The sequence below is a fragment of the Bemisia tabaci genome, chromosome 3 (assembly GCF_918797505.1).
Source record: "Bemisia tabaci chromosome 3, PGI_BMITA_v3".
Classification (NCBI taxonomy): Eukaryota; Metazoa; Arthropoda; class Insecta; order Hemiptera; family Aleyrodidae; genus Bemisia; species Bemisia tabaci.
In genome coordinates, this window is record NC_092795.1 from 21,598,583 (window position 1) to 21,625,225 (window position 26,643).

Consider the following 26,643-nt stretch of genomic DNA (forward strand, 5'->3'; position numbering starts at 1 on the left):
TCGTATTTTTTCATCACTTCGTTTTTGAATGGGTATCTGTCTCTCAATGACTCACTCTTCAATTTAACAACCCAGTCAAAAATATAACTAGATGCGGCCCACATTTCAGGAGGAAAAGAGCATAATGTAATTTTCACTATTACATTGCCACTTCTGGGTACTCGCAGTAAAGCCCGCCGTTGGTGCCGCGCACCGTGTGCGGGTGAAGCGCTAATCAGTGCTTGGACAATCAAAACGCCTTCAGCTCCGTGCGTATGCAACACGGACATCCATAGAGTTCGAATAGTTGCATCCAGGTGTTGAAATGGATTTTGTATTGTGTTTGTTGCATTTGACACTAACTAAAGCGATATTCTCGTATCTCTTACACTGTAACTGAATTCCAACGTTGTATTGTGCCGATGAAACTATTATTGATTTTCATTGTGACAAAGTCAATTTCCTGAATAATTGTTTGATTGTTTACATTATTACTCTATATAAAGCTGCTGTTCCCACTCACTATGCCCCCCCTAGATAAAAATTGGCCGAAGCGATTTCCTTTAAAATTGGTACACGCTCAGCTATTGTAATGAGGAGTTGATTAAAATTATTCCCACTCAAATCCGCTGCTTAGGACGCCCGCAAGAGCGAAAAGTTGTTTCTCCATATAGTATTACATTGGAGATACGCGGTTGTTTACGCGCATCGCGCCGAACAGGTTCAATCCTGTTGCGTGACGTCACTGCCTTATAGACGAAATATAAGGTTTTAGGCGGTATTTTTCAACGGATTTTTGAGGAAATTGGTAAGCGGGGGTATTTTTCAACGGGGATCTCGAATTTTTGGTCGGATTTTCAAAATCTCAAAATCCAAGATGGCGGCCGTGGCCTATAAATGCTAAGTCGGCTCCTGTTCGATCGATTTTCGTGAAACTCGGTATCCGGGGGTACTTTTCGACGGGAAACTCGAATTTTTGGTCAGATTTTCAAAATTTCAAAATCCAAGATGGCGGCCGTGGCCTAAAATGCTAAGTCGGCTCCTGTTCGATCGATTTTCGTGAAACTCGGTATCCGGGGTACTTTTCGACGGGGATCTCGAATTTTTGGTCGGATTTTCAAAATCTCAAAATCCAAGATGGCGGCCGTGGCCTAAAATGCTAAGTCGGCTCCTGTTCGATCGATTTTCGTGAAACTCGGTATCCGGGGGTATATTTCGACGGGAAACTCGAATGTTTGGTCAGATTTTCAAAATTCAAAAATTCAAGATGGCGGCCGTGGTCTAAAATGCTACATCGCTTCCTGATATCGATCGATTTTTGTGAAACTCGGTATTGGGAGGTGTATTTCGACGGGAAATTAGAATTTTAGGTCCGATTTTCAAAATTCAAAAATCAAAAATGGCGATCGTGGTCTAAAATGCTACATCGGCTTCCTGATATCGATCGATTTTTGTGAAACTCGGTATTAGGAGGTGTATTTCGACGGGAAATTAGAATTTTAGGTCCGATTTTCAAAATTCAATAATCAAAAATGGCGATCGTGGTCTAAAATGCTACATCGCTTCCTGATATCGATCGATTTTTGTGAAACTCGGTATTAGGAGGTGTATTTCGACGGGAAATTAGAATTTTAGGTCCGATTTTCAAAATTCAAAAATCAAAAATGGCGATCGTGGTCTAAGTTGTTATCTTGGCTTCCGATCCATCGATTTTTGTGAAATTCGGTATTAGGAGGTGTATTTTGACGGAAAACTCGCATTTTTGGTCAGATTTTCAACATTTCCAAATCCAAGATGGCGGCCCCGCACGAAAACGCGGTCCGGACTCCTAGAACATCAATTTCTGTAAAACTTGGTGAAAAAGAAGATTAAGACATAGATGTTGTCTCCTCATCAATGTTAAAAACTGTGCGGGGCGGTGGCGGCTCGCGGAGCGAGTCGCAAGTTCGTCGCGAAGCGTAGAACTGGGGTCCAGGGGCACTCCCCGGCTAGACGTGTCAGCTCGCAAAGCGAGCTAATCACGACTAGTTTATAATAACTTTGCCGTCCTGAAGTGTGGACTGCGACTCCGATACTTGCCCCTACCTTTTCAGAATTAAAAATCTTAGAGAAACAGACTTTAATGGAACTATAGAGAATGAAATTCTACCCTGCAAAATTAAATTTTGCATCTCTGTGCCTGATACTCTTCAGCGTGATGTGAAGTTCGGGGATGATCCAGAAATTATTAATTGACTAATCGACTATAGAATCCTTCTCCAAAGCGCATCATAATCATCCTCAGTCGAATAAATTGTGTCAGGGCCTCATAGTTTAATCTACCCCGAAATTTGAAAAAAAAGACTCTTGGTTACTGTTCTTTTCGGCATCATGACAGCTCGGCCCTCATCACGTAAGATCCGTCGACACGGATTGCCGGAAGTTGTGGCCCCGGTGCGGTGGTGGGCCCCGGCGGAGACGGGGGTTGAGATGGCCCACGGGCCCGGCAATTTGCAGGATTTCGACCGCAACCAGAAACCAGAACCTGATTGATCGTTCCGTTTCATTCACTCGCCGAACCGGCACCGGCACCGCGTACTCGCCTGCTATGCCCATTCATTCATGCCGCCGCCGCTGCGCTGCTGCTACGAGCAAGCTCATTCATGCGTCGGTAATGAGCTCCACCCTGGAAGTGAATGGAGCCAGGAGTGAATGCCCTCTCGTCGCTCGTCTTTGTTTTTCCGCCGTCTTACCTCATCATCTCCTTTGTTCCGCATCTCTAGATCCCAATGTGGCCTCGTGCAGTCGGATGGTGTTTTTGATTCGAGTCAGAAATATTTAACGGAAAAACCTTTTTCATCATGAGTGTCGGATTAATCATGTGTGAAAAGTTTTGTTCGTTGAATCCATTCGCTGGAAGCACTATCAGTCTCGCGCACAAAATGACGTTCGGCGAACCTGTTTGCTAAAAATGCTGAACTTGTCACGTATAGACTGTTCTTCGCCGAATCTGTTTGCCAAAAATTTAAGCATAAAACATAAAAACTTTTAAAACATAATGTACTGAATGAATTTTGCAATAAAGAACCACTATCCCTAGTTCATCAATTGGTGCACCTATCTGCTCAGGGAAAGTAATGCCATTGTGTATGTTGTTTCTAAAATGAGTTAGAAATAGTAGTTCCTTAATGAAAAATGTAGTTCAAATGGCGTTTGTCGAGCCTTTTCGTCGGAAGAGCCAATCACTGTGTATAAACTGAGAGCGTTGAAAGCACAACTTGCGATAGACTATCCAACATTTTTCAGACCGTAAATATTTTGTGTTTCTCCATTATTCTCGAAAGAAAGTGAACCGTAACTGATGAAAATTCAAAAAAAACCGAAGAAAAGTATTGAAAGCGTGTTTTTGGAAATTTGTTGACCTTTCTCGACCAAAGAGCGCCTGTCAGATGTTTCATCCTTCTATGAGGATCAAAGTTAGGTCTTTTAGTGCAAAACGGAATCCATAGCTTCTGAAACACATTACCTATCAATGAACGCCAGATACTACGCTTTTTTGTCAGAATGCGTACGAAACGCTCCCAGTATATTGAAACGAAGCTCCTGTAAAGTGAGACTACAATTTGCACTGGAAGACGATGAAGAAATGGTACCGATGCCGGAATACAATTAATTGAGCATCGCAAGGAACCCGGTGCAGGAGGTAGAAGAATTCAAATTACCCCCGGCTCTTTTTCTCTCTGTTTCTCTGTTTCCAAGTCTCTTTCGAGTTCCAATCAGAAGGATGCATTTTGTTTTGGTCGGGTCGGGGCCTCTGCACGGTATCAAAATCAGGGTTTAAATCACCTCGCACTCCCGTCTGTTCCTGCAGTTCTTTCCGGTGCGAATATTTCGCGAAAATTGGCGGTGTCGGATCTTGGCAGTCCGTCTGGCCGTCTGCTCAGAGCTTGCAGGAAACCCAATATTTACATAATTATGAAGCACATTCGCGTCTTGCGACCCTGCTCCACCACTTGCGGCGGTGTCAGATCGGATTCTGATCGTGAAAACCGCCGATTTGCTTGGATTCTCAGGTATGAACACGAGTGCCCACGAGGTGTAAGTTTTGACGAGAAGTTTTTCTTTCAGTTGTCTTTTCTGACTCTTAGGCGAGTTCAATGTGCAAAATGCGAAATATCCAACTATACCTTCGTGCATACAAATATGCACGCTATCCTCGAATTTCCACGCCAATACAAATCTAAGGAAATCTCAATATTTTCATCTTTACAAGCTACTAGATGTTTGATAAAAAAAGAAAGGTCCTTTGGGGGTTTAGATGTGCAGCGGCCAGGTGGCAGACCCTCAAGGAACTTTTTAAAGGATCTGTGGGCCTTGAACGCCCAATTAAGGTGACTGGGAAAAAGTTTAGTCCGTCAAGACTAACTAGTTCACAGTGAAACTTGCAAAGACAATTTCCATGCACAGCATTTTAATCTAATGAAATTCTGGAATCAAGAACATCGAATTTGACAGAAAAATTGTAAGGTTTTTTAAACATCTTAAGTGGAATGTTTTTTCTCTGGTAACTGTAATAGCGAGCCTTTGAAAACGAGAGATGAAATGACAAGGATGAATTAGTCATTAGCTCCTCTTCAAATTACTGAATAGTAGAATTTGATTTTTATGTACGATGATCTAGAGAACGTAGAATAACACTGACCCAGATGGAGAAGCATGTTGATGATATGAGCTATAGCTCCCTTTTCCCCCCAAAAAATTGGTTCCCTATTGCAAACCTAATCGCAGAAACATGCAATATGTTTAAGCAATGCAGTGATTATAATGTTTTAAGCGACAAATTGCATAAATTTTGCAAAACGTCCTGTAATTACGGCTGAGGCAGTTGAAGAATGTAAATTGAAATTTTGATCTCGGAGCATCCACTAGACCCAACCACCGCCTCTTTGACGGAGTGTTTACAAACCCACGAGAGGAGAAGCGTTCCGCGGTTAAATGAGAAGGAGGGAGCTGGGATACCCTGCAATTGAACGCGTATTTTACGTCTCTTTCCCTTTTACCTCTTACTTTTTATCTCTACCCACTGCACTGTAACCCCCCTTCTTCGGCCCCTCTCCGCGAGTACCGCAATTCTCTGTCGCCGTGAAGCGCTGCTAAATGTATTATTCAGCCGCCAGCGGTTACACAGTGCCAGATTTGGCCCTCGAAACCCCCAAGCAGGATTGCTAGCGACGCGACGCAGGGAAAACTGGAAAATCCGAGGTCAGGGAATCCTCAAAAACAGGGAGAGTTGGATCATTTCGATCGCGGTTAGGGCTGTGGCGATTCTTGAAAGTTCGCAACACTGTTCTGGTTCCGTTTCAATGTATGTAAAACAATCGACTCTTGGTGAGGCAGCAACTTGCCTCACATGAAATCGATTTTTTAATGGTTTAAATGGAGGAAAAAACGGGTTGCCAACTTGCAAAACTGCCACTGGGTTAGGGATGTTCTTGATTCCGATGTCGTGTGTGGAAATCGGACCATGGAAATTGAGGGTCCTCGTTATATGTTTCTATTTTTAGAAAATCAGGGAATTTTGTGCGCCATGCATTATCAGTTTTCGGTAAAACTAGGGAAACCTCAGCTGCATTCATACCATTTTTGAAAGGAACTAACAATTTGCCCTCATTAGTAAAATGAGGAGTTGAGTATAACTCCATCTAATTCTGGTATACATAATTTCAAAGATTTTTAAAAAATTGACTCTAAAGTTCAGAAACCACGAAAAGGAACTTTTTGAATTTGATAAAACCTGATAACTGTAAGATTAGTATTTACTGTGCATTTTTAATCTCGCAAGATAGTGAAGCAAAGTCGCATCCTTGAGAATACTCCTATTTTGATCTGTTTTGGCGTACCCGTTCAAATGAAGGAGAACTGTGCTCTGTCAACGACCTGTGTCCATTTTCTGCGGCACTAAGCGTCAGACCCCTTCATTTTAACACTTACGCAAGGACAGCTCCTTTAAGTTATAATAGTTGTATCCTTGGAGATTGAAGGGGTGCCAAGCGCGCCTTGGCTGGCTTCAAAGTGAAAGTGCGCATAGAGAGCTCCCAATAGCAATTTTCCCGCTACATATTAACCAAATTTTATCTGTTCTTTACTTGCTGCTCAGGCAAAATAAGAGAGCTGCTTCAACCAAGAACATCGGCATTTGAAAATCAGACGCGATGAAAAATAATGTTCAAAAATACAGCAGGGAAAGCGCAATTTCTAACCCGATTAGTATTTACATCTAAGTCGAGGAAAGTTCATTAAAATGAAAAAGGGGGAAGGAGCATCAGTATAAGAACGAAACCGACCCAGGCAAATTATAAATACCCAGATAGGCATGGGACTTGGAACATCGTTGCCGGAGAAATAAACGGGCAAAGTATTTAATTAAAGTGTTAATCAACACCGACTTTAACTTGTTTACTTCTTTGCAGCGCGTTTCTACCTCCTCTACAGCTCGCCTTACTGTAATTGCATTTTTCAAACTTAATTATCATCATTTTTTTCACCACTTAATTCTCTAAATTCGCTATCTTCCCCCCGCTCGTCTACAATTGGAATCGATACCCCTGGTTTAAGATCTATGTTACTTCAGCCACTAAGACAGAAATTAAAAAGTGAATAGCTAACGGTAATGTTGTATTGTAGATTATATTTGTATCACTCGGTCTTTTCTTCGGCTGTAGAGGCGTTGTTTTCCCTGAAAAATTAGATTTTTTAAGCAATAAGCATTCAAAGAAATTCAAGAAAATTGAAATTAAACTCTTTAGAACTGTTGCGATTGCACCTATTTTCCCAAATTCCATGTTTTTGAATATATCTCGAGAGAGGTCTCAACATTCTTTGATAGGTATATATCGTCGCTTGCAGGCTGACATAAAGGTGTAACTAAATATTGAGATAAGCCCGGAAAAGCATTGAATTGTATGGAGACAGGGTTCATTGCAGGGTGTCCTTACGCCATCCGTCAGACAAGCGACGATGTATAGGTATTTTAAATTGATGATTAGCACGAATGACTGAATCTCAGTGATGAAATTACATCTATGTTTAAAACGTTGCAGATTTCCTGTCGCTTAACGTCGCTAAATAGATTAATTTTATTTTTTTTCAAGGATGACTAATTTACGGTCTCGCATAAAATTACGTGATTTATTTTTAAATTTTCAAAAATTTCGCCCAAAAAGTTTGATGATGCGTTGTTTCCTGGACGAAGAAACTGAACTTTCCAAGGTTGCAAAATTGATTTGGATAATTGAATTTTTCCAAGAATATATCTGTGCAATTTTTGTCAAAAATTTGTCTGATTTTTGCATGAGATTAGAAGACATTACACAGAAATTTTCAGTTAGGAATTCCCAAGATTCTCCTGGTCAAAATGCAATTTTCAAGGGGAAGTTCGGCAACATTGAAATGTAGTTATGTTGTTTCGTAAGGGAACGCGACTCATTACATCCAATTGAAATATCGAATTTATAGGAACGGAAATTTTAAAATTTAGTCTAAGTAATCACGTATCATTTAGCTATAGTAACCATGTTTGAAAATTGCGGAGTGCTTTGTGGTTTGGTCTGATTTGTGTTTTGATCTGTTGCAGAACTTCGTGGTGCGGCAGTCGAGTCAAAGCGGGACGATGGCGATTTCGGTGAGGCTGCCGCCGGGCAAGGGGCCCTACATCGAGCACTACCTCATCCAATCCACCGAGGACGGAAAGATGGGCCTTGAAAGCTCGGACAACCGCTTCGAATCCATACCCGCTCTCATCGCCCACTACTCTCAGTGCTGGTCAGTGCCTTCAACTTTTTTCATCGAAAATTCTCTTTCCCGTCATCGAAAGTTCAAGTTTCAATTCCAAGTTGGCAATTTTCCGAATTTGAAAAGTCAGTTGCCATTTCAGGTAGCTTACCACACAGAATATCTTTTAAGTTACATTGCAGCAACGCAGCAAAATTGTAGCAGTGACTCAAATCGGCTTCTGAGAAGGTGTATCAACAGCGCAGCGCGTTCAAACGTTTATTCATCGTTGCGCTTGTTGCGTCGAGCGGATTTGAAGGCGTTTTATCACTGCACACCTACTGAGAAGTGAAGTGACGGATTTATCTTTGACGACTGACGAGCACCTGATCAAGTATCAATTCACAGTGGCAGCCTTCCTTTAAAAAAATAGCTAATTGAATTTGAGTCATATTTCAAAATAATCTTCTCACTGATGACATCATAATATTTCGAATCTATAGCTCATGGAATGGATCATAAAATAATAGTACCGTCAATTTTCTTGTTTTATGCATGCACCTGCATTAGAACTGGGAAAAGAAAAGATTGGACAAAATTTAAGTCACATCAAAAAATGGCACTACACAACAGAAATTTTTGTGCTAACCAATAGGCCGATTCATGATTGATGCATTTAGGTTGAGGTGACTTTAGTCGAATCTTTTCTTTCCTCAGTTCTATTATTAGTAGGTATAGGATCCCTTCATCAGAGGCTTAATCTTGAACTAGCGATGCTGAGTTTCACAAAGGCTTTTTTGGCATTCATGTCATTATGCAAATTCAAAATTAAAGATATGGCGACAGGTAACTTTTCAAACGCAAGGATCTATTTTTTTACCTCCCATCTTTTTTCAGTTTTCATTTTTCTTCGTCGATAAAGAACCTCAAATATTGCTATCATTCTATCAGAAAAGAATCACATCTAAAATATCATAATGTGAATCTTTTAAATTAAAATTTAGAATCTGATGAAGTGTCCACCAAAATCAGAATTTCACAACAATATATGTCCACCACCAGTACTCCAAAATAAAATTTCATATGCAAGGATTTTTTCTCTTCTTCTTTACTGCAGCGAAACTGAAAGTTTGTGTTTCAATAGATACTACTGTCACTTTTAGTCATCATGTTTTATTTTTATATTTTTATATTTTCAGTGATGAGTTACCAGTTCAACTTACCTTGCCACAGACCATCAGAGAGGCGAAAAATCGACAGCAGTTATCCTCTCTCGCTCTTCTAGGTCAGGAATTCTGGCGCTATCCCATGGCAAATCCTAAACCTGAAATTATGGCATCTCCGGAGCCTGTCTCATCAAAAAGTCCCCCTCCAAATTTGGAATTGGGTCCGCAGCACTCTATTACCAGCTGCGAATCCAATAGTCATAGTCATTCTAGTAGTTTAAGCAGTATCGGAAGCGGTAAGTATTTCTTCATTTATTACCAGTTAATAAGTTAGGCATCTCATGGATATGTTGTCCAATAAAAATAGGCTTGCTCAAGTGATCGTAAGAAGCTTGTATATGAACTCTCCCAAGGAATTGCTGGTTGCTCAACCATCGAAAGTATTAAAATATGGAGGGATGATATCTCTCTCAAAAGTATTCTAAAGTCATTCCAAGTCAAACATTAAAGTATGATCAGTTTATCAAGAATTTTAGGGGGGCCAAGTCAATTCAAACAATACATTCCTTCTTAATTTTAAGTACCTACACATTAATTCCATAAATTTCTGCGAAAACTTGGATGTGAAGTGTGATTCTTGATAATAATGCAGCTAAATAGAGATTATGTGTTCATAAGTGGACATAAATGCTAACCTGTTTTTGCTGTATGTTTTACTTTAAGTCAAAAAGATTTACCTATTACTAGTAAAAATCTCTGAACTCATTAAAATTACACATTTTTCTGTTAGATACCTCTAAGTCATAGGTATAAAAATTCTCACGTATCCTGTTCCTTTTTTCAGGCAACAATAATCATTTGAGTAGCAGCCCCACACTGGATCAACACCATGAATCAGTTGTACTTAACTTGTCGCCTCTATCTGATCAGTCGCAACCAAATAGTTTAATGTCGACATTCAAAGGTTCTCCACCTTCTTCTGAAAGAATGTTAGCTGGTATGTACTCAAACTGTCAAGCTCATTTAGGTACAACTATGTAATATGCCAGAAGAAAATTTATCTTGATATGTCTTTAAAAATTTTGAGAAGAAATCCAGCATGATTGAATGCTTATGTTAACAAATACTTTTTGTTTACTCATGGATAAAATTACATGCTAGGTATCCAAGGGTAAATTAAGTGCTCTATCCATTATTTTTCTTTGGGGAGTTTAGAGTAGATTGATGTTACAGTAAGTAATAACCATCTACAGGTGCAATATCCGTCACCCCTTTCCCACCCTCAAACTAATACTTTTCTTCTTTTTCTAAAAAAAAAAAAGGAGTGTTCGAATGCACTGGCCACTGATTTGGATGTAATCTGATCCATTAACGTTGCCACAATGTTAAATAAAACCTAATTATTTTCTTAAATTTTAGGGACTGTAACTCTCTTTCTCTTTAATCTGGCCTTTTCAACTGACTGAAATTGATTTTTTTCTTCTTTTTTCAGTAAGCGCCTCCTCTCCAGTATCATCATCACAAAACAGTATTGCCCTACCCCTACCATCGAGAGCTCCTCGACCTACTCCACCAAATACTCTAAACCTCATATCGTGTTCCAGTAGTATGTTTTCAGGTTTGTCTCTATCTTTTTATCCTTGTTTTTCTCATGTGTCAAAAAATTACTTATTTATAAACGCCCTGTCGATATCCCTTTGCCTCTAACGCAACAAATTTCATTTTGTTTATTCTTCTTCCCTCAGTTGCTCCATGATCTGATGGATCATAATTTTGGAGTTGCTCTTCAAACAGGGACTGATATCGAATCGGTCAGTATTTTTTGCCGATTTGTAAGTGCAATTTCTTGGAGCGACACATTGCAGAAAAACGTCCTGTGGAAACAATGCCTTTCAATTTTCATCATCTCCCAAACTTTTTAAAATGGACATGGTTCTTTTTAAATCATGTTAATGCTCTTAGCTATCTACCATACCTGATTGCACTTCAATGGTGTGTAAAGATTCTTAAATCGAAAGCAACTTATACCAGATACTTATAATTTAAAATTTTTTATCATCTTGACAAATCCATGTGTTTTCCTACACCTCCATGTAAATTCCCCCTCTAACTTCTCGAAATTAATTATATTTTCTTTCCTGTTTCTGTGTTATAGGTTCCAAGTCAATTAGCAATAATTTTTTAGCTCAAAGTACAAAAACACCACCTCCTCCACCGCCTAGATGGGCCAAGCCAACAATAACAACCCTCACTCAGCAAAGCTTTAGTGTTACCACAACTTTGACGTTCAATGTGAATAGTCAAACTTCACCAGCATCATCACCAAACAATGAAGTACACTCTTTGCAAGTAAGTTATCAGTCAAACATAGCTTTTGGAATGAAGTGTTAAAGATCTGAGGAAGCTCATGAAAAGTGAAATGACATGAAATATAAATATGAGCGGGAATACAACACAGGTATTATTGGACTTTAAATTCTAAACATTGAGCCATTTGTTGCTGGTAAACATAGAAATGTATGTATTTCAGTTTGGAACATAGCATATTTCCTGTAACATTTTATGCGTTTTTCAAAAGGATTTCCTATAACCACGGAAGGTTTATTTAAGTAAAATTATTTTCTGATCTTATGTGCAGTATTTTGTACCATCAATTTACTTAAAGAAGTTAATCAGTTATAATAAATTATTTACTATCTTCAAAGTATAAAAAATTGCCAATACCTAAATAAAATGATTAATGTAAGAAGTATTAATTCATTGACTGATCATTGTCACCGGAAGAAATTCTTCGTATTTTCTGTTTGATCTTTTAAACTTTTTTTCTCTGAAAATTTTTTGCAAAAGGGGAAAAATTTAATGCATTTTATTTTTTGGGTACTACCTATCCAGGAAATTAAAATATAAGCGGGAACTTTGGAGCGTCAAATGCAAGACACTTTTTTTGGGGGGATCTTGATTGATGTGGTCTTGGTCTGTACAAAAAAAGTAGCTCTCTAGAAAGAAGCATCAAACTGTATATAACAATTTTCAGTGGCGGAACGTAACTAATGCCCATGTACTCCAGTATAGGTACAACGAAAATATTAAATTAATTTCGCAACTTAAAGCAATCAAGTTGCAACTGTTTTACTATGAAATTGCATTATTTTTACATGATATGGTCAGTAAATGCCTCTTAAATCTTGAACGATCAATAAAATTTATTTTATGTGTCAGAAAGGTAGACAGTTTGCAAGGCAAAAAAAATTCAACTTATTTGATTTTATTGCAATAAACTTAAGAAGAGAAGCCCTTCAATCAGTGAATAGGCAACACACCCAACACCCCGATAAAATAGCAAAAATTTTACTATTTAATTGCAACCTATGCTACTTAGGTGGCACTATGATCGTTTTACCAAGCCAAGGGAATTTTTCACCTTGCAGTTAATCGATATCCTATTTATAGATATCGCCATTCAATATAATTAAGTAATTCTATTTTATAATTTGTGTCTGTTCAAAAGGTAGGAGTCAATAAATTTACTTGCATTTTAAGCATCAAGCTCTCTGAGAATGTTTCTTGTTAACTCTATTGTATCTTGATTTGATTTAGTAACTGATTGATGAGTACTCTAAAAACCAAAACTTTCTGGATAGATTTAAAATTATTAACTTGTTTGCCTATCCTTAATTTTCAGGCTGGACCACTTGATTGCGAAAGTTTACCTTCACTGCATTCTCTTCAAAGTACGCTAGGTCACAAGCCAGTGCACAAGCAGTCTCAAGACAACCAAATACTGTCTCCAATGTCAGACACAGGTGGTGCAAAGCACCATCATCATCGTCGCAGCAAGCGCCACAAGCAGTCTCGACATTATCAAGAATCAGGTTTGTATAAAAAGCAACACACTTTTCATTTACTCATGAATTTGTCATTCTCTTAACACCTATACTTTGAATTAGTCCGCCAACGTATAGAGTGCAGCAGAACAGCGTTTATTTTGATTCCTACGTTTACTCTCTATCAGGGAATGAAACGGTAAATCTTTTGTTCCTCTCCTCCAGTAGACCATTTTCATTGAGCTCAGCATGGACTCTATGGGATTTTGGATCCAGAAGAATAGAATTTAATCCTTAACTCCTCATTCACCCTTCATCGAACAATATTGAAGAAAAGCATATATTATTAAACATACTATTAACAATAATAAATAAAAATGAAATTAAGTTTTTACGCATGTTATAAGCAACGTTTCCTCTATTGAATACATAGAAAATTTTGGTTGTAAACTGAGGAACTTTTTATTTTCCAAAATTTCTGCCTGTTTTTAAAATTAATCAATAATTTTTAAATAAAATTGTAGAATTTTTTTAGAGAGTAAAAAAAAAAATTCTTTGAAAATATCATAAATCAAAAACAGTAAGTTTCTCATCATCAACATGCAATTTTTCAGGAACTATGCAACATCAAAAATTGAGTTCCAGGGTTTTCTTGTTTCACCATCAACTTATATTATTTGGGATCCATTAAGAACAAAATAGAATGAAACTTCTGAAATCAAAATTAAGAAAGATGAAAAATTTGCATGATAGGAACTAGAATTTATTTTGTTAATAAAGTCCAACCGCTGGCTTATTTTTCTGTGAAGTAAAATAATCGCGTTTTTCAGAGTGTATTTTATGTCTTATTGGTAACTTTGAATTTTTCAGACATCCTTGAATCTCCTACAGTTTATTACCGTAGCTCAGTTGCGGACAAGTCTAGCGACTATGAAGACATCTGGGGAGAAAAAGAAGGCGCTCTCTCTACGTTCAAACCTATGCCACCGATCAAATCTGGACCGTTCACGCCGATGAGTGAACCAACACCAGTGTTGGATCAGAAACTTATTTCGCCTCCTCCTGACATCATAGGAAATACTCAAGATGTGATTTCAGGCAGCTTAACACGAAATAAGCTGGGCCTTGTCATCAATACCTCCTCTGCAGCCTCCTCGCCTGTTAGCTCCCCGGTCACCAAGGAGCCACAAACGCCTGTTAGCGAAGAAGCAGCTGTAAGTACCTATCTTTAAAAAATGAGAACATGGTGTCACTCAAAAGCAAGGAATCAAATCGATTAAATTGAACAATAATCAAGATTTGCTATAGAAGTAATGTGAAACTAAATTGTGTAATCACGGTTTTACTTTTAAGACTCAATTTACTGATGACCTCTTGAATGATGTACTGAGCCACAGAACATCAGAATCATGGAAATTCCACTCAAAAAGTCTATCCAAAAAACAGGAATTCTATTGTAATTAAAAATGTGAATTAATATTTAAAAAAGTTGAAAACACTCACTTGCCTGTCAAAATTTTTAAAATCGGATGCGTCTTGTCCGTGCAAGATGGATATCATCAGCCTGTCCTGCATGATGAAAGTGTCCAATTAAAGATTTTGACTTGCATGTCAGTTGTTCTAACTTTTTTAAATTTTAATCAAGTTCATGTGCAGGCTTTCCTGATATATTCATTCACCTAAAAATTTTAATGTACACCAATTGGTGAGCCAAGAAAGGAAGAGGATCAATATTTTTGCTCTAAGTTGTAGAGTGGAGTGTAATTTATCTTCAGAGTAATGGAGGTTGTCGAAGGAAACTGCAGGTTGTCATCAGGAAATACTCCCCAGATTATCAGGGATTTTCAACTGATAATCAACTGATTGACAGATCGAAAAAGTTACGACTCTCGACATCATGCTCACTCAGCATGTAATTCTTATGGGAGAGTATAGAGATGTATTCTTAATTTTAGGTCACTTGAAATATAGCTCAAGAGTTGCAATTATAAATAATTACGCATCCATAATCGTTTTATTTGAAATGTTGGTAATTTTATCCATGGCAGTTTGATAATCAAGTCCCTTATTTTTTCAGACACCAGATCAGACTAATGCTGAAACTCCCAAGCAGGGAAGTCCCTTTTACATGGAGCCAGCTGACGCAATTAAGCAGGCAGCAATGCTTCGAAGGAGACCCAGGCCCCCTTCAAATCACCTTCCTTCATCAAAGCATCGTCACTCAGATCCTCCTGCACTTCACCAATGGCCTTCAGTCATTGCAGCCGGAGGGAATCTGGAAAGGATTGAGTCCAAGGTAAATACAGCCCCCAGAGAGAATCATTTTTAAAAAGGTTTTAATTTGTTTTAAGTATGAATGTATCTAGAAGTGGTTTTCATTTCAAATTCTGAAGGTAACGGGAAGATTTTGAATACCAAAGATTTTAAGTTCTACTGAAATATTATGGTACTACATTTGATGCAGAGCAAAAAATTATGCGGTGTTGAAAAAGTATAAACCACGTATATGTACTGTACAGGTAATATTGTAAGGATTCTGAAAATTTTCTCTAGTGAAAGACATAGAGAACTGTGGACATTTTGCCGAGAAAGTACCCAATTACTCATTTATTCTATCCCTACGGGTGTCAAAATTTAAAGTTATTTTCCAACTTACGAATTTTGCACACCGTATTATTTTATGATTTTTAACAAACATTGGCCTTGTAAGTATTTTCTCTAAAACACGCTCTGAAGCTGTAAAAAGTCTCCCGCAGGTATTTAGCGTCTTGTTATCTGCTGCCTCTGTGAGATTTTAAAATGGATTGTGCTTTCTTTTTCAGGAGGAAATCCCTAATCTCTCATCATCTGTTGATAATCTTGCTATGCTGAGACATTCTCGAAGGGGCGCCAACTGCGATAGAGCAAAACCAAAACCAGTACAGCCGCCTAGGGTTCTGTCTGGACCAGCTGCAAAGAAAAAAATGGGAGATACTTCCTGGACTGTGGACTCCAGCTGGGAATTTATCGGTAAGTTTGATAAATTTAACATCTCATATCTACAAAAGTCTCAAAGGCCCACTAATTTAAAAAAAAATTACTTCTCTTCTGTAATCAGACTCGTTTTGACCAATTTTAGATTTTATTCCATTATATTCTGCCCCTCGTTGCAGCCATTAAAGTTGATGTTCTTTCACCATATTGAGATGACGTTTCCTCCAGCTTAATTATTTATGAATGTTCATTGTTCCATTACATATTTCTGTCAGGGCCTTCCAGGTTAATTAAAAAAAAATAACAATGGTTTTAAACTACGCCCACTGAATTAGATGTCATGATACTTTTTCTAAACTTATTCCATGGGTTCAAGTGGGGAAAAATACAATTTCGCAGTCGATTACCTCTCTTACAAACCTATCATTTGCTTTTTGTATTTTTTCAGGTAATGACGATGAGGCAGCAGAAAAAGATGAAGCAAAGGAGGCAAAGTTCCCACCTGTAGATCAAGTGCCAAAAGAAGAGGAAGCGTTAAGTCCTAGTCCCCAAGGCCTAACTTTCCAAGAAATTATTGCTCAAAGGTAATACTTCTTGGCAACTGTAGGGAAGCCTTTATCTTTAGATTGTCATAATCATTAACATTTTTTACTTTTTTTTTCAAGTTTTTCGCTCCAAAAACAAATGTAATGCAGTTGAGAAAATATAACGGAAGTAGCGTTTGAAATTGAATTCTCAGTACTGTTGGATGGAGGAGTTCTCCACTTGTTGGTTTATCTACAACCATTACAAACAAAGTAACAAAATTTTGGATATGTTTGTACATAGCTCTCTGTACGAGAAGTGTATTTTCACTTCTTGGATCACCTTGTTGATAGACAATGAAAAAATACTGTCATCTTACATCTGTGTTGCAAAGCATAGCACTAGAATGCGATCCTTGAGCCATCTTTGGTCGCCGCTGATCAACTCTTGGGACAAAACAAGGAAAACTCGAAAAAATTAAGCATCAGAACGATGAAAAGGTATAATGAATGAGTGACCTAAATCCTCTGCAATGAGTGTCTGTAAAATCACAATGTTGTAAGGGGATCGTTTCAGAATCAAAATTTTTTTGAGAATCATTTCAAGTCGTTCAACATCAAGCAATATCATTTCAATTTTGATTTATCACATCGTATCATATGTTATTAGATCTTTATCACACTTTTTTTTAGTGATTCAAAACCCTCCTAAGTCTTAATACCCTTTCTTATGCTGCACATGATTTTATTTTTGAAATGTTGAACTTTCTTTCAACACATTACCCGAAGTAAATACATTCTGGAAATCATCAAAGTCAAACTAATTCATCAGTATATTTCATCATAATCTAGATGCATCATGTATCAAATACCTCAGTATAATCCTTGTTACGTTGATTAAGAAATGGCAAGCGGATCTGCAATTTAGAGAAAATCTTCAATCCCTCTCATCACACAACTTTTATTCTTGATTTAATCTGCTTTTAGGTTTCCAGAACTGCGGGTTCTATCCCAGTGTAAGTCTGGCCAGTCATCCTTAAGAAGTATCACGTCTCCCATTCGACCGCAGGATTCTTTTGAAAGTGTCAACTTGCGTGTATCGGCATATGATAACGTTGTCGGATGTATCAATGGACAGCAACCCAACGGTTCTTCTAATCAATCTCAAATTAGTGATAATGATGATGCACAAGTAAGTTCTATTGGCAGTAATTTGATCTCCTAGCCGTAGCCTCCTTATAATTGTCTCTCAATAAACTCTCAACATTACAAGGCGATTAGGCTCTTGCTGCTATTCAATTTTTTGCAAGAATAAATTTCTTAACTTGTGTTTACATTAGGATCCAAGAAAAAACGATCAAAGGAAATGGCTGTACATAACTGTCACTAGATATTGATGTAGGGTGGCCATTTTAATAGTACCTGTTATAGACCTGCAAATAGTGTTCTTAAGTCTCCTCGGCAGCACTATCAAAAAATATTATGAAAAAACTGGTCCTTATGACTGTTTTTACGAGAAAAAACAACAACAAACCTGGTCACCACAATCAACTTGGCAGAGAATGTTGGTAAAAAATATATACCTAAAAGTTTACCAAGAAGAAAATCCTCTTGCACGATTTTTATGGATAAGTTTTGCAAAATTGATAGAATCAACAAATTTAAGCTTAGACTTACTGAGGGCAAGATATTTAAAATTAATTACTTTCTTTCAACCTAGCATTTTTTCACAGATTTTTTTTTTTTTTTTTTTTTTTTGTAAGCAAGTATATTTTTTATTTTACTTTCTATCACTTAAAAGTTGGGGAAATTAATTGTAATTCTGGTTATGATAACTTTTCTCCGAAAGTGAGGGGATAGGAAAACAAGTCCCATTCATAAGCAATAAATGAAATAAAAGTCAAAGGAAATGTATGTTCCTGTCAAATTGTTGTCTAAATTTTGTATTCTTTAATTTCAGACTATTTTCTCTGAGCCATGGGACAGTTCAAGATGGGAAAATTTATTGCAGAAAGGTGCTCAGAATAATGCCAACACTATTTCTAGGAATAAGAGTTTCAAGGAACGGCTAGATCCTCTCCTATGTGAGTACCCTTTTTCCTCCTCTGTCTTGAGTCTGAATCTATTCTAAGTAAAATGGAAACTTTTATTTTTTTATCTCGCCTCTCATAGCTTTTTCTATGGAGTTGTAACCTCTTTCCTCGTGAATTTTTCCTCCATACTACACTCACATAAAGCAACACAAGAGGTGATTTTCAATTGATTGACAACTCAACTCTTATTGGATCTGTGGTTTCTTTTGATTCGGATTGAATGTCTCACAGTGCTTTCGTCACTGCTTATCGTTGACAATGTCCACCCACTATCAGTCTCCCAGGCATTGAAACCAATTATGCATTATTTTACTATATTGTCTAATTTTAACTTACTCTACGTAGGTATCTCGTCTATTTTATTTCTTATCTCTGGTCAAGAAGGAAAGGAGACAAGGGTCAAAGCTCAAAAGTTGTGCGTAGACTAGGTTCTATTCACCCAGTGCAGTAATGTATGTAGGTCAGTTTTGGAATCAACTTGTATTCCAGGTACTCCAGGGTTTTTCCATGTTGTAAATTTCGGGGTAGGTTTAAGAATTTTTTTTGCCTCCCAGCAAACTTGTCGTGGTGAGCTTTCATCTTTGGCCAGAGCATTAACATTCATAATGCTGCTGGGTAGAAATAGGAATTTTTTTTCGGAGGAGGTGAGAGGGGATAGCTACCCAATTGCTCTCTCCACCAAGAGAAAGCAACAATTCCATTTTTCTCAATTTGTTCAGTTTGAACCATAATTTTTATGACTTAACAAATCGGTAAAATAGCTGACTTAACTCTTCAGAAACACAACAGAAGTACAGAGCAATTTTGTCAGGGTGGAGTTCAACGATTTTCCCTTCCACAAAAGTGCTACTTCTTTCACGGACAGAAATATGAACAGATGTATTCTTCACATGCAGGAATTTTTTTTACCATTCAGAGAATTTTTAACTTAATTCACAACTTAAATTCAAAATCTTGCCTTAAGCAGTTAACGCAATCTTGCGCAATCTATCCCTACTTCGAGAGGTTACGTCTTTATGCCCATAAAAGGTTGTCTCTTGAACTATGGACATGAAAGTGATGTTTTTGCACAAAGAAAAATCTTTGATAATAAGTGCAAACCAGATGAGTTTCTCTTTCACTTCATTCATGTGCCATTAGAGGGACACGAGTTATTTTCAAAGAGAGAAGGAGATAAAAATGGAGAGATATTGATTAAATTTGTCTCATATCTAATTATGTACGTAATATGTCCGTACATATGTAGTTAATTTTTTCACTAGCAAGAGGTGTGTTATTGCTTCAAGTCGATTAAAGAACAGCTACTCCCCCTTTTTTACATTGATGTCAAGTCATTTTGATTAAAAGTAGAAGTAGCTTAGTATTCATTAAAGAAAAATCCTTTATCTTGTGTGCACAGTAAAATAATTAAAGTAGTAACGACTCTGTACCCAAGATTTGGGCTAAGATTTTTGCTTACTCTGATTTAAGGCAGGAAGGAACATTGACTTGGCAATCCTGCCTTCCCACCTTTCTTTCTGCACTCTTATCTCTTGTTATAAGAGTATTGTTTGCTCGGGAGGTTTTTACAGTGATGTTGCTTTCGAGCGTAGTGTAGCATGGGACTCTTCCGATCTCTTAACCGTGCATTCCCCTCCTCCTTGATGGTCCCCCTATTAATGGACCTCAGCATCTCCCGTTTCGTTTTGGTCAAGCTCTTCTTCATTGTCTGAGCTTGTCGAATGCTGGGTGCAAGGAGGGTTAAGGTGGTGTTGTGGCCGCGTAGAATGGGCATTGATGTAGGATTTTTTCACGCGTTGTAAAGTTTTGTCGCTATGTATTTTTGCGTGGGACTTGAGTTTGGTATCCCAGAGAGGCGCGGGGGCCTCAATGATTGGTGTCTGGGGCGCGCAATGCAAGAAGATGAAAAGAAAAGGAGGAGGCACCACAGAAATAAGGACAGGAAGGACAGGAAGGATAGGGGTGAAAGGAAACATCGCTCGCATAGAAGGCAGTCAACTGGTAAGAGTTAACTTTTTTTTTTTAGTACAAGCCGCATGAGAATATTTGCCTAAATTTATCCTTTAAAAAGTACCTTGTACCGGTCTTGGTTTTTTTTTTTTTTTTTTTTAAGAGAGGGCAGCACTCGGTTTTAGTATTGGGAAATAGTTGATGAACAAGGAACAGGGATGGGAGGAAATAATAAAATCCTCAGCATGAAGCGCTTCACACTTGAATCATGAGACGAAGATATTTCTTCGTACTCTTTAGCATGGGTTTCCCCATGTCAAAGAGTTATTCCATTTTTTGAAAAATTTTTATCCATATTTTTAATCTGTTAAAAATTTTCTTTCATCTGATCAAATGTTCTTTAAAAATTGTCTGTACTTAAAATAAGGAAGGGAAAAACGATGGCTCATTCATAGCAAACTGCTCTAAAGGTCGAAGATGTCTGAATTCATATATTCGAACCCATCTATTTGAGTAGTTCTTCATCTTCATAAAAAAGCCTTTAAGACAGAAACGAGTCTCTCTTCTAAAGTGCTTCTCAATCTTCTAAATTGCTGAAAATTCATAATTATGAGTTGCTTCAAAAGACATGAAATCATCTATCACAAGCATCAATACTTCTTTTCTTAAATAAAAATAGAGTAAAACTTCAGTCAATAGAACAAATGTTTGAAAGAGATGTAATTACAATTTCAAGTCCATGAAAATAATAAGATTTAACACTGACATTATCAAAAGAAAAAATTTGGATCCATTTAATTTTTTGAGTGTATATTCGTAACTGTATGGGAATTTTTTTTGAGCTGCCCAAAAATTTGTACCTATTTTAATGGATCCTTGATAGATATATGCTAAAACCACCTTCCAAAAAAGTTCTCAACTGTCCGAGGACAGATTTGAGTCACATACATATCCCTCTATAGCTGCCTCTGATAAACATCAAGGCTCCCCTTCATACTCATTTTCCTTGTAATTCTGAATTTTTAGGGAATTTAAAAATTCACATACCCACCTCTTAGATTTTCCACTTCACTCAGTAAAAGCAATTGATATATACCTAATATTGTTGGATGGTGTTGAGGGCGACTCATTTTTTTGTTGAATATTTCTCTCAAGTTTTCAAAATGTGATTTCTATGTTCAAGATTGAATGAGCTAAAGTTTTTGTTCAGTCAATTGATTTTATATTAGAAGAGTTATTATAGTTTTATTATGTAGCTACGTGTTTACCTCTGAAAAGAAAAAAATTCTAAAAATTATTTAAATTAAAATTAGGGATCTTTTTCTCCTCTTAATTATTTTTTTTGTTTTGTGCCGGTAGCTTTGAATTATTTTCTCCCTTCTTTCTGAATATTTTGAAGTAAAAAATCAAAAGTTCTTGGCGACCAAAATTCATTCACTGATTACTCGGTTCACATCCAAAAATTTCATGTAAAAAATTTCTTTCAGTCGCTGAATTTGGTTTGACCCTTGCCTCTTTAATTAAACAGAATAATTCATGTATGAGAATCCTATTCAATTAAGTTCATGACATTAGGTGTTTTTAATCACTAATATTTTGTTCACTTATCTATTTTTTCTCGTTCAAAATAACATTTTCTTTTGGGTCATATCTAATCAATTCAAATGAGCTAAAGCATTATTCCTCATGAGAAACTATCTCTTCATATCGTCTATGTAATTACTGTTAGTCATACCCCTTTTAATTTTTCCTCTAATACCAGTGCTGTAAATAGGTGATAATGTGAAGGAAGAGGCCTTTGGAGTTTTCGGTTCCCTGACCTCCCATGAATCCTGCCCTACGAGCACAAAACCTCCCAATGATATTTCAGTTTTCAAATCCTAAGCAAGAATGAAAAAAATGTTAAATTGAATTTTAACCATGAAGTGAAACACCACAGACTGAGTCCAAAATTATTGTAAAAAGACACCAAGGTGAAAAAACATAATTCTTGTTGATTACCTATACATTTTTATTACAAACCTTTTTCTCCTGTTTTCTAATTTTTAACATATCTTTTGCTCAATCTGGATTTCAAACCTTTTCTAAATCGTCCTCTCCTTCATTCAGTCCTAAATGCTTCAGTCAAACACTGGATTAAGCTTCAAGATAATTTTCTAGGTTTCATGACCTACCTGTCATTGTTATAATCCTACGTAACGATTATTAATAACTCCCATATTCTTCAAATTTTCCTCTCATTCTACTGAAACCTGTATTATCTTGTTTTGCGTGACCCAGACGGAAACTGTAATCCTCTGTACATAAATTTGAACAGATAACGTTAGAAAGATAGTGCCAAAAAGCGGGAACAGTAGGTAGGTGTAAAAACTGAGGATTATACTCAGAAGCGATAGCTTTTTGGATGAATGGATTAAAACAGCAATTTATTTAAACTGTTTACGAAGATGTCTACTGAGAACCCTGGATACGATTTCAAGTGGTATTCGTCATGAGATTATTGCATGTCATGCAGCACTTATCTCTGTTTTCACCAATTGAGCACTTTAAAGTGAAAATGTAGGCACCCTCTTACTGGCTCACTTCCGAGATAGCATGCAAAGACCAGGTTTTGAGTGGTTTATGCAGCAGTCTTAGGTGCATTTCTCCTTAAGATATTTCTTTCAAATCTAGTCCAGTGATTTTTCTATTTTTACCAAATTATTCCATTTTTTTATTTTTTGATAAAATTATAATTTTCTTCTAAATTTAAAAATGGAGCATTAATTTTATCCCCAATAACGTGAAGAAAGAACCATTAAAAATACGTGTTATAAGGCTAGAACTTAAATACCTACATGATGCTTTGAAAAATCGTATACCTAATCCAACTAATTCATTTGAAAAATAGCATATCAATATTGACACCGAAGAGAAGTTAGCTCGGTTTCTTACAAGAGAAAAATTTATTTTTAAAACTTGTTTGCAAACTGCAGTTTCGCTGTTATTTTGTGAAAGTTGGAGTGATTTTTTTACTGTCCATCCAGAGTGAAAAAGTGTCCTGTGTCCCTTAAAAATGCTAAAAAGAAAGTTAAGTTTCCGTTGAAAAAAAAAAAATAAATAAGAAACAGAAATTTTAAACTACCGCAATCATACATATTTTGTATGTTCATTTTTCCAGACATTTCCTTCCTTTAACCTGTCACTCATTGTCTCATTTCATTGTGAAGTCAATATTGACCGACGTACTTTTCAGCCCTCTTCAGATAAGGTTCAGAGAGCCTTTAATTGGTTCTCGGATATTACCTCATTCATGCATCCTTGACTTGGAAACGGGATTCGAATTGAGAGCGGCGGACTTCGGATCGAAAGATCGACGTGAAAACCACTTGACCATCATTTTATTCAAGACCTTCCTATTCTTCGAGAACATATTCTTATCTGGGTAGATATTTTCTCGCTAAAATTAGCCCCAAACGAATTCTATCCCCTTTTTTTGTCGGGAAATATCTCTCAGAAAGAAACTCCTAATGCACGACTTTTCTTTTCCCTCAAAATCGCAACTCTCGCCTTCAATTCAGCGATAGGCAATAAGTCAACCTAAATGTTCGAACATTTGTCTCCTTTATCTTATCCATCTACGGGACCGTTCCCGACCTGACTAGTGGGCTTTGAATTCCCTATCGCAGCGTATTTTGAGCGGCCTATGAAGTAATAAAGTTTCATTGGCAATTTGAATCGAAAATTTAATGGATAAAGCATTTTGACGAAGTCAGTGGGAAGATAAGTTCTCAGTTTTCATCTCCTTCACAAAGAGGTCTATTGTATGGCAAATTTTCCCTTAGATCTGGCGAAAAATGTGTGTCTAGGTGACAGCCAGAGTCAATAAACCTGGTCCGAATTAAAACGCGCGGGAAAATTTGAAATTGGCCGACGAGGTCGCTTCATTAGTTGGTAATCATGAAATTGACACAGATGTGCTAACTGCTACCTTCGCGAATTGCGCCGTATCGCGGGGGAGCCCATCTGTGCCTTCTAAGCACGTGCACCTAATTATAGACTCATCAAATCTGATCTATTCAAATCGCAAGTTTGCAGGGTTTGTTGTCGGATTAATTGATCTCTTTTTGCAACCTAAGGTCTCCTTGATCGTTTTGCGCTTAACCTCACCTACTCAATTATCCCGGATAATGAGATAGAAATATAGTATCGGAGGAACCTTCCGAATGTATCATGGTAAGAATTGTTCTTCTCGAGCAGGAAATATCCCGTTTTTCCTTCGATAAACTTACGGTATTTATTCTGTGAAAATTTTGAGAGAGTAAACTCATTTTTGGTGTTTTTTTCGTAAAAAATACTGCATCGTGTTTTGATATATTTTCTTCCTTTTCTTCCTTTTTTCTCCCTCTCTCCCACGCTTAAAATGATTTTTTGAATATTTTACATCGCGTGCTGCTAAAGTTTATTATTTCGTGGGAGATTATTACGCGTGTCCTAGATTTGTATTTCGAGGACTTAATCGTGAAGATCCGGAAAATATCAAATCCGTCAGTGCTTTTTGGAAAATTCTTTCCGGCTTCCAAAGTCTCAAGCATAGAAACGGTTGACTGGAATCATGATCTTTCACTCAAGTCAAATCGCGCCAGAATCTCCGACGAGGGAGTAGTAACGAGCCCATTAGCATGTAAAAGACTTACTCGGCAATTATGCCGTGGCTGATGGACTGGTTAGAAGTTCCCTCTCTTTTTTTCTCTTTTTTTTTTCTTCTCTTTTTTTTCTCCTCTGGAGAATTGCCTATAAACTGTCCCATAATAACTTGTAGAACAAGCAATTGTCTCCCTTAACTGATTTCAAAATGAGCCCGGCACCGATTTTAGAAAGAAAATGAGGCAGGAAGGTCAAAGAAAAAAAAAGTTAATTACGAAAAAAAGTGATCATACCCTCAGCTGGTGTGAACTTATACGTGGTCTCAAACTTCTGCCCTGTGAAATATGCACAGCACATTCTTTCGTCTCTTCTTTCCCTTTCCGCGTTTGATTTCGACTATGCTAAGAATGATCTATCTGCCTGGAAAACGTTTAATAGACACATTTAAGGAAGATTTTCTTGTGTTTAAACTAACGGACTTCACGGATCCAGCCCAATCTTCCATTGAGATACCCGGAGGCGGAATTTATCAAATTTTTGATGGAAAAAATAAAGGGAAATAAAAACCAAAATGTTGGTATATAGTCTGATGCGTCTTTTATAAGTCTTGTTAGCTCAAATACTCGAAATTTCAACCAAGAAAGTTCACTTCACGCTGTTTTCTAGATTTTTCAATCCAAAACCTTCCTATTAATGATAAATATCTCTCTCCCTTCCTCCAGTAAATTTTTTTTGGCTGCGCAACTCTGTCAGACTTGCTTTAGACGACCTAAGTGATGGTCAAAAATAATGTCAAAATAGTTACACCCAATAAGATAAAATAATTTGAATTATTCCTTAAAGCTCTAGAGGCCCTTAATAGGGGAGAGAAATTATGACCGTTAAAAATTTCAGAGGAAAATTTACAGCGTTTTTTTCCTCGCGCTGAAAAATCGGTCGTATCAGTATCGAGCAAAGAATCACGTTAAGCGATGGAATTAAACGCGTGAGAAGGGTTCGGGTGGAATGTCGTTGGAGGAGAGAATTACGTCTCACCTTCAAAATCTCAAGGCGTCGACAGGCAAGGGAGCTAAAGTTCAACGCTTATGCAAACGATTTTTGGCTTTGCCCGGAGTGATGTAATTTTCTTTCTCACCCGGCGTGCCCAAGTTTTATCTCACCTCGGCTTTTTCTAGTTTTCTGTGTTGATAAAGCGCAAGCCTTGCGTGCATGTTCTCTTCGTGCGCAGGAGGGTAGCTGATCAGGCTTTCATTTGGACGTATTTCTGCCGAACGGAACTATGTGCATTAAGACATGAGCCCTAAGACCCATGAGAGTACGTGCATAACAGGGCTCACGTCATAATACACATAGTTCCGTTTGGCAGAAATACGTCCATTTTGAATTCCTCGAAACAACAGCGTTGTCGTAAACGAAGGAAGTTTTTCTCGCTCACAGCTATCCACCCTTTCGACCGACAAGGCTACTCTACCAGCCACGTTCCTTTTTTCTAAATTAAAATAGCTGTACGCAATTCAAATTTCATTCATGTCGAACATTTTCAAAGCTGTAAACTTTAAAAACAGTAATACCAGTAATACACAGGTCAGGTGGGACGAAATCTCTGTATTTGGAAGTATTTTCTCCGCCAACTAATCTAATAACCCCTACACTCAGTCGCAAGCAACTATTTTAACGTTGAAGCATGTTTGTAGCATACATCCTCAATTGAAGGCGCTCTTCACTTTTTGTGGTGCACTTGTCGCTACTGCTCCTGCTC

General features: G+C 37.4%; 1 protein-coding gene across 1 annotated transcript in view; it reads left to right on the forward strand.

The window, feature by feature from the left end:
* Positions 1-26,643, forward strand: part of spri (Src homology 2 domain-containing protein sprint) — a 168,895-nt gene that overhangs the window by 95,443 nt on the left and 46,809 nt on the right. The window contains exons 4-15 of the mRNA XM_019040616.2: positions 7,592-7,779; positions 8,928-9,190; positions 9,739-9,891; positions 10,387-10,512; positions 11,050-11,243; positions 12,577-12,766; positions 13,589-13,932; positions 14,796-15,014; positions 15,541-15,727; positions 16,140-16,275; positions 17,203-17,407; positions 18,176-18,299. Of these exons, the coding sequence (XP_018896161.2) occupies positions 7,592-7,779; positions 8,928-9,190; positions 9,739-9,891; positions 10,387-10,512; positions 11,050-11,243; positions 12,577-12,766; positions 13,589-13,932; positions 14,796-15,014; positions 15,541-15,727; positions 16,140-16,275; positions 17,203-17,407; positions 18,176-18,299 (2,329 nt within the window). The remainder of the gene's footprint in view (positions 1-7,591; positions 7,780-8,927; positions 9,191-9,738; positions 9,892-10,386; positions 10,513-11,049; positions 11,244-12,576; positions 12,767-13,588; positions 13,933-14,795; positions 15,015-15,540; positions 15,728-16,139; positions 16,276-17,202; positions 17,408-18,175; positions 18,300-26,643) is intronic.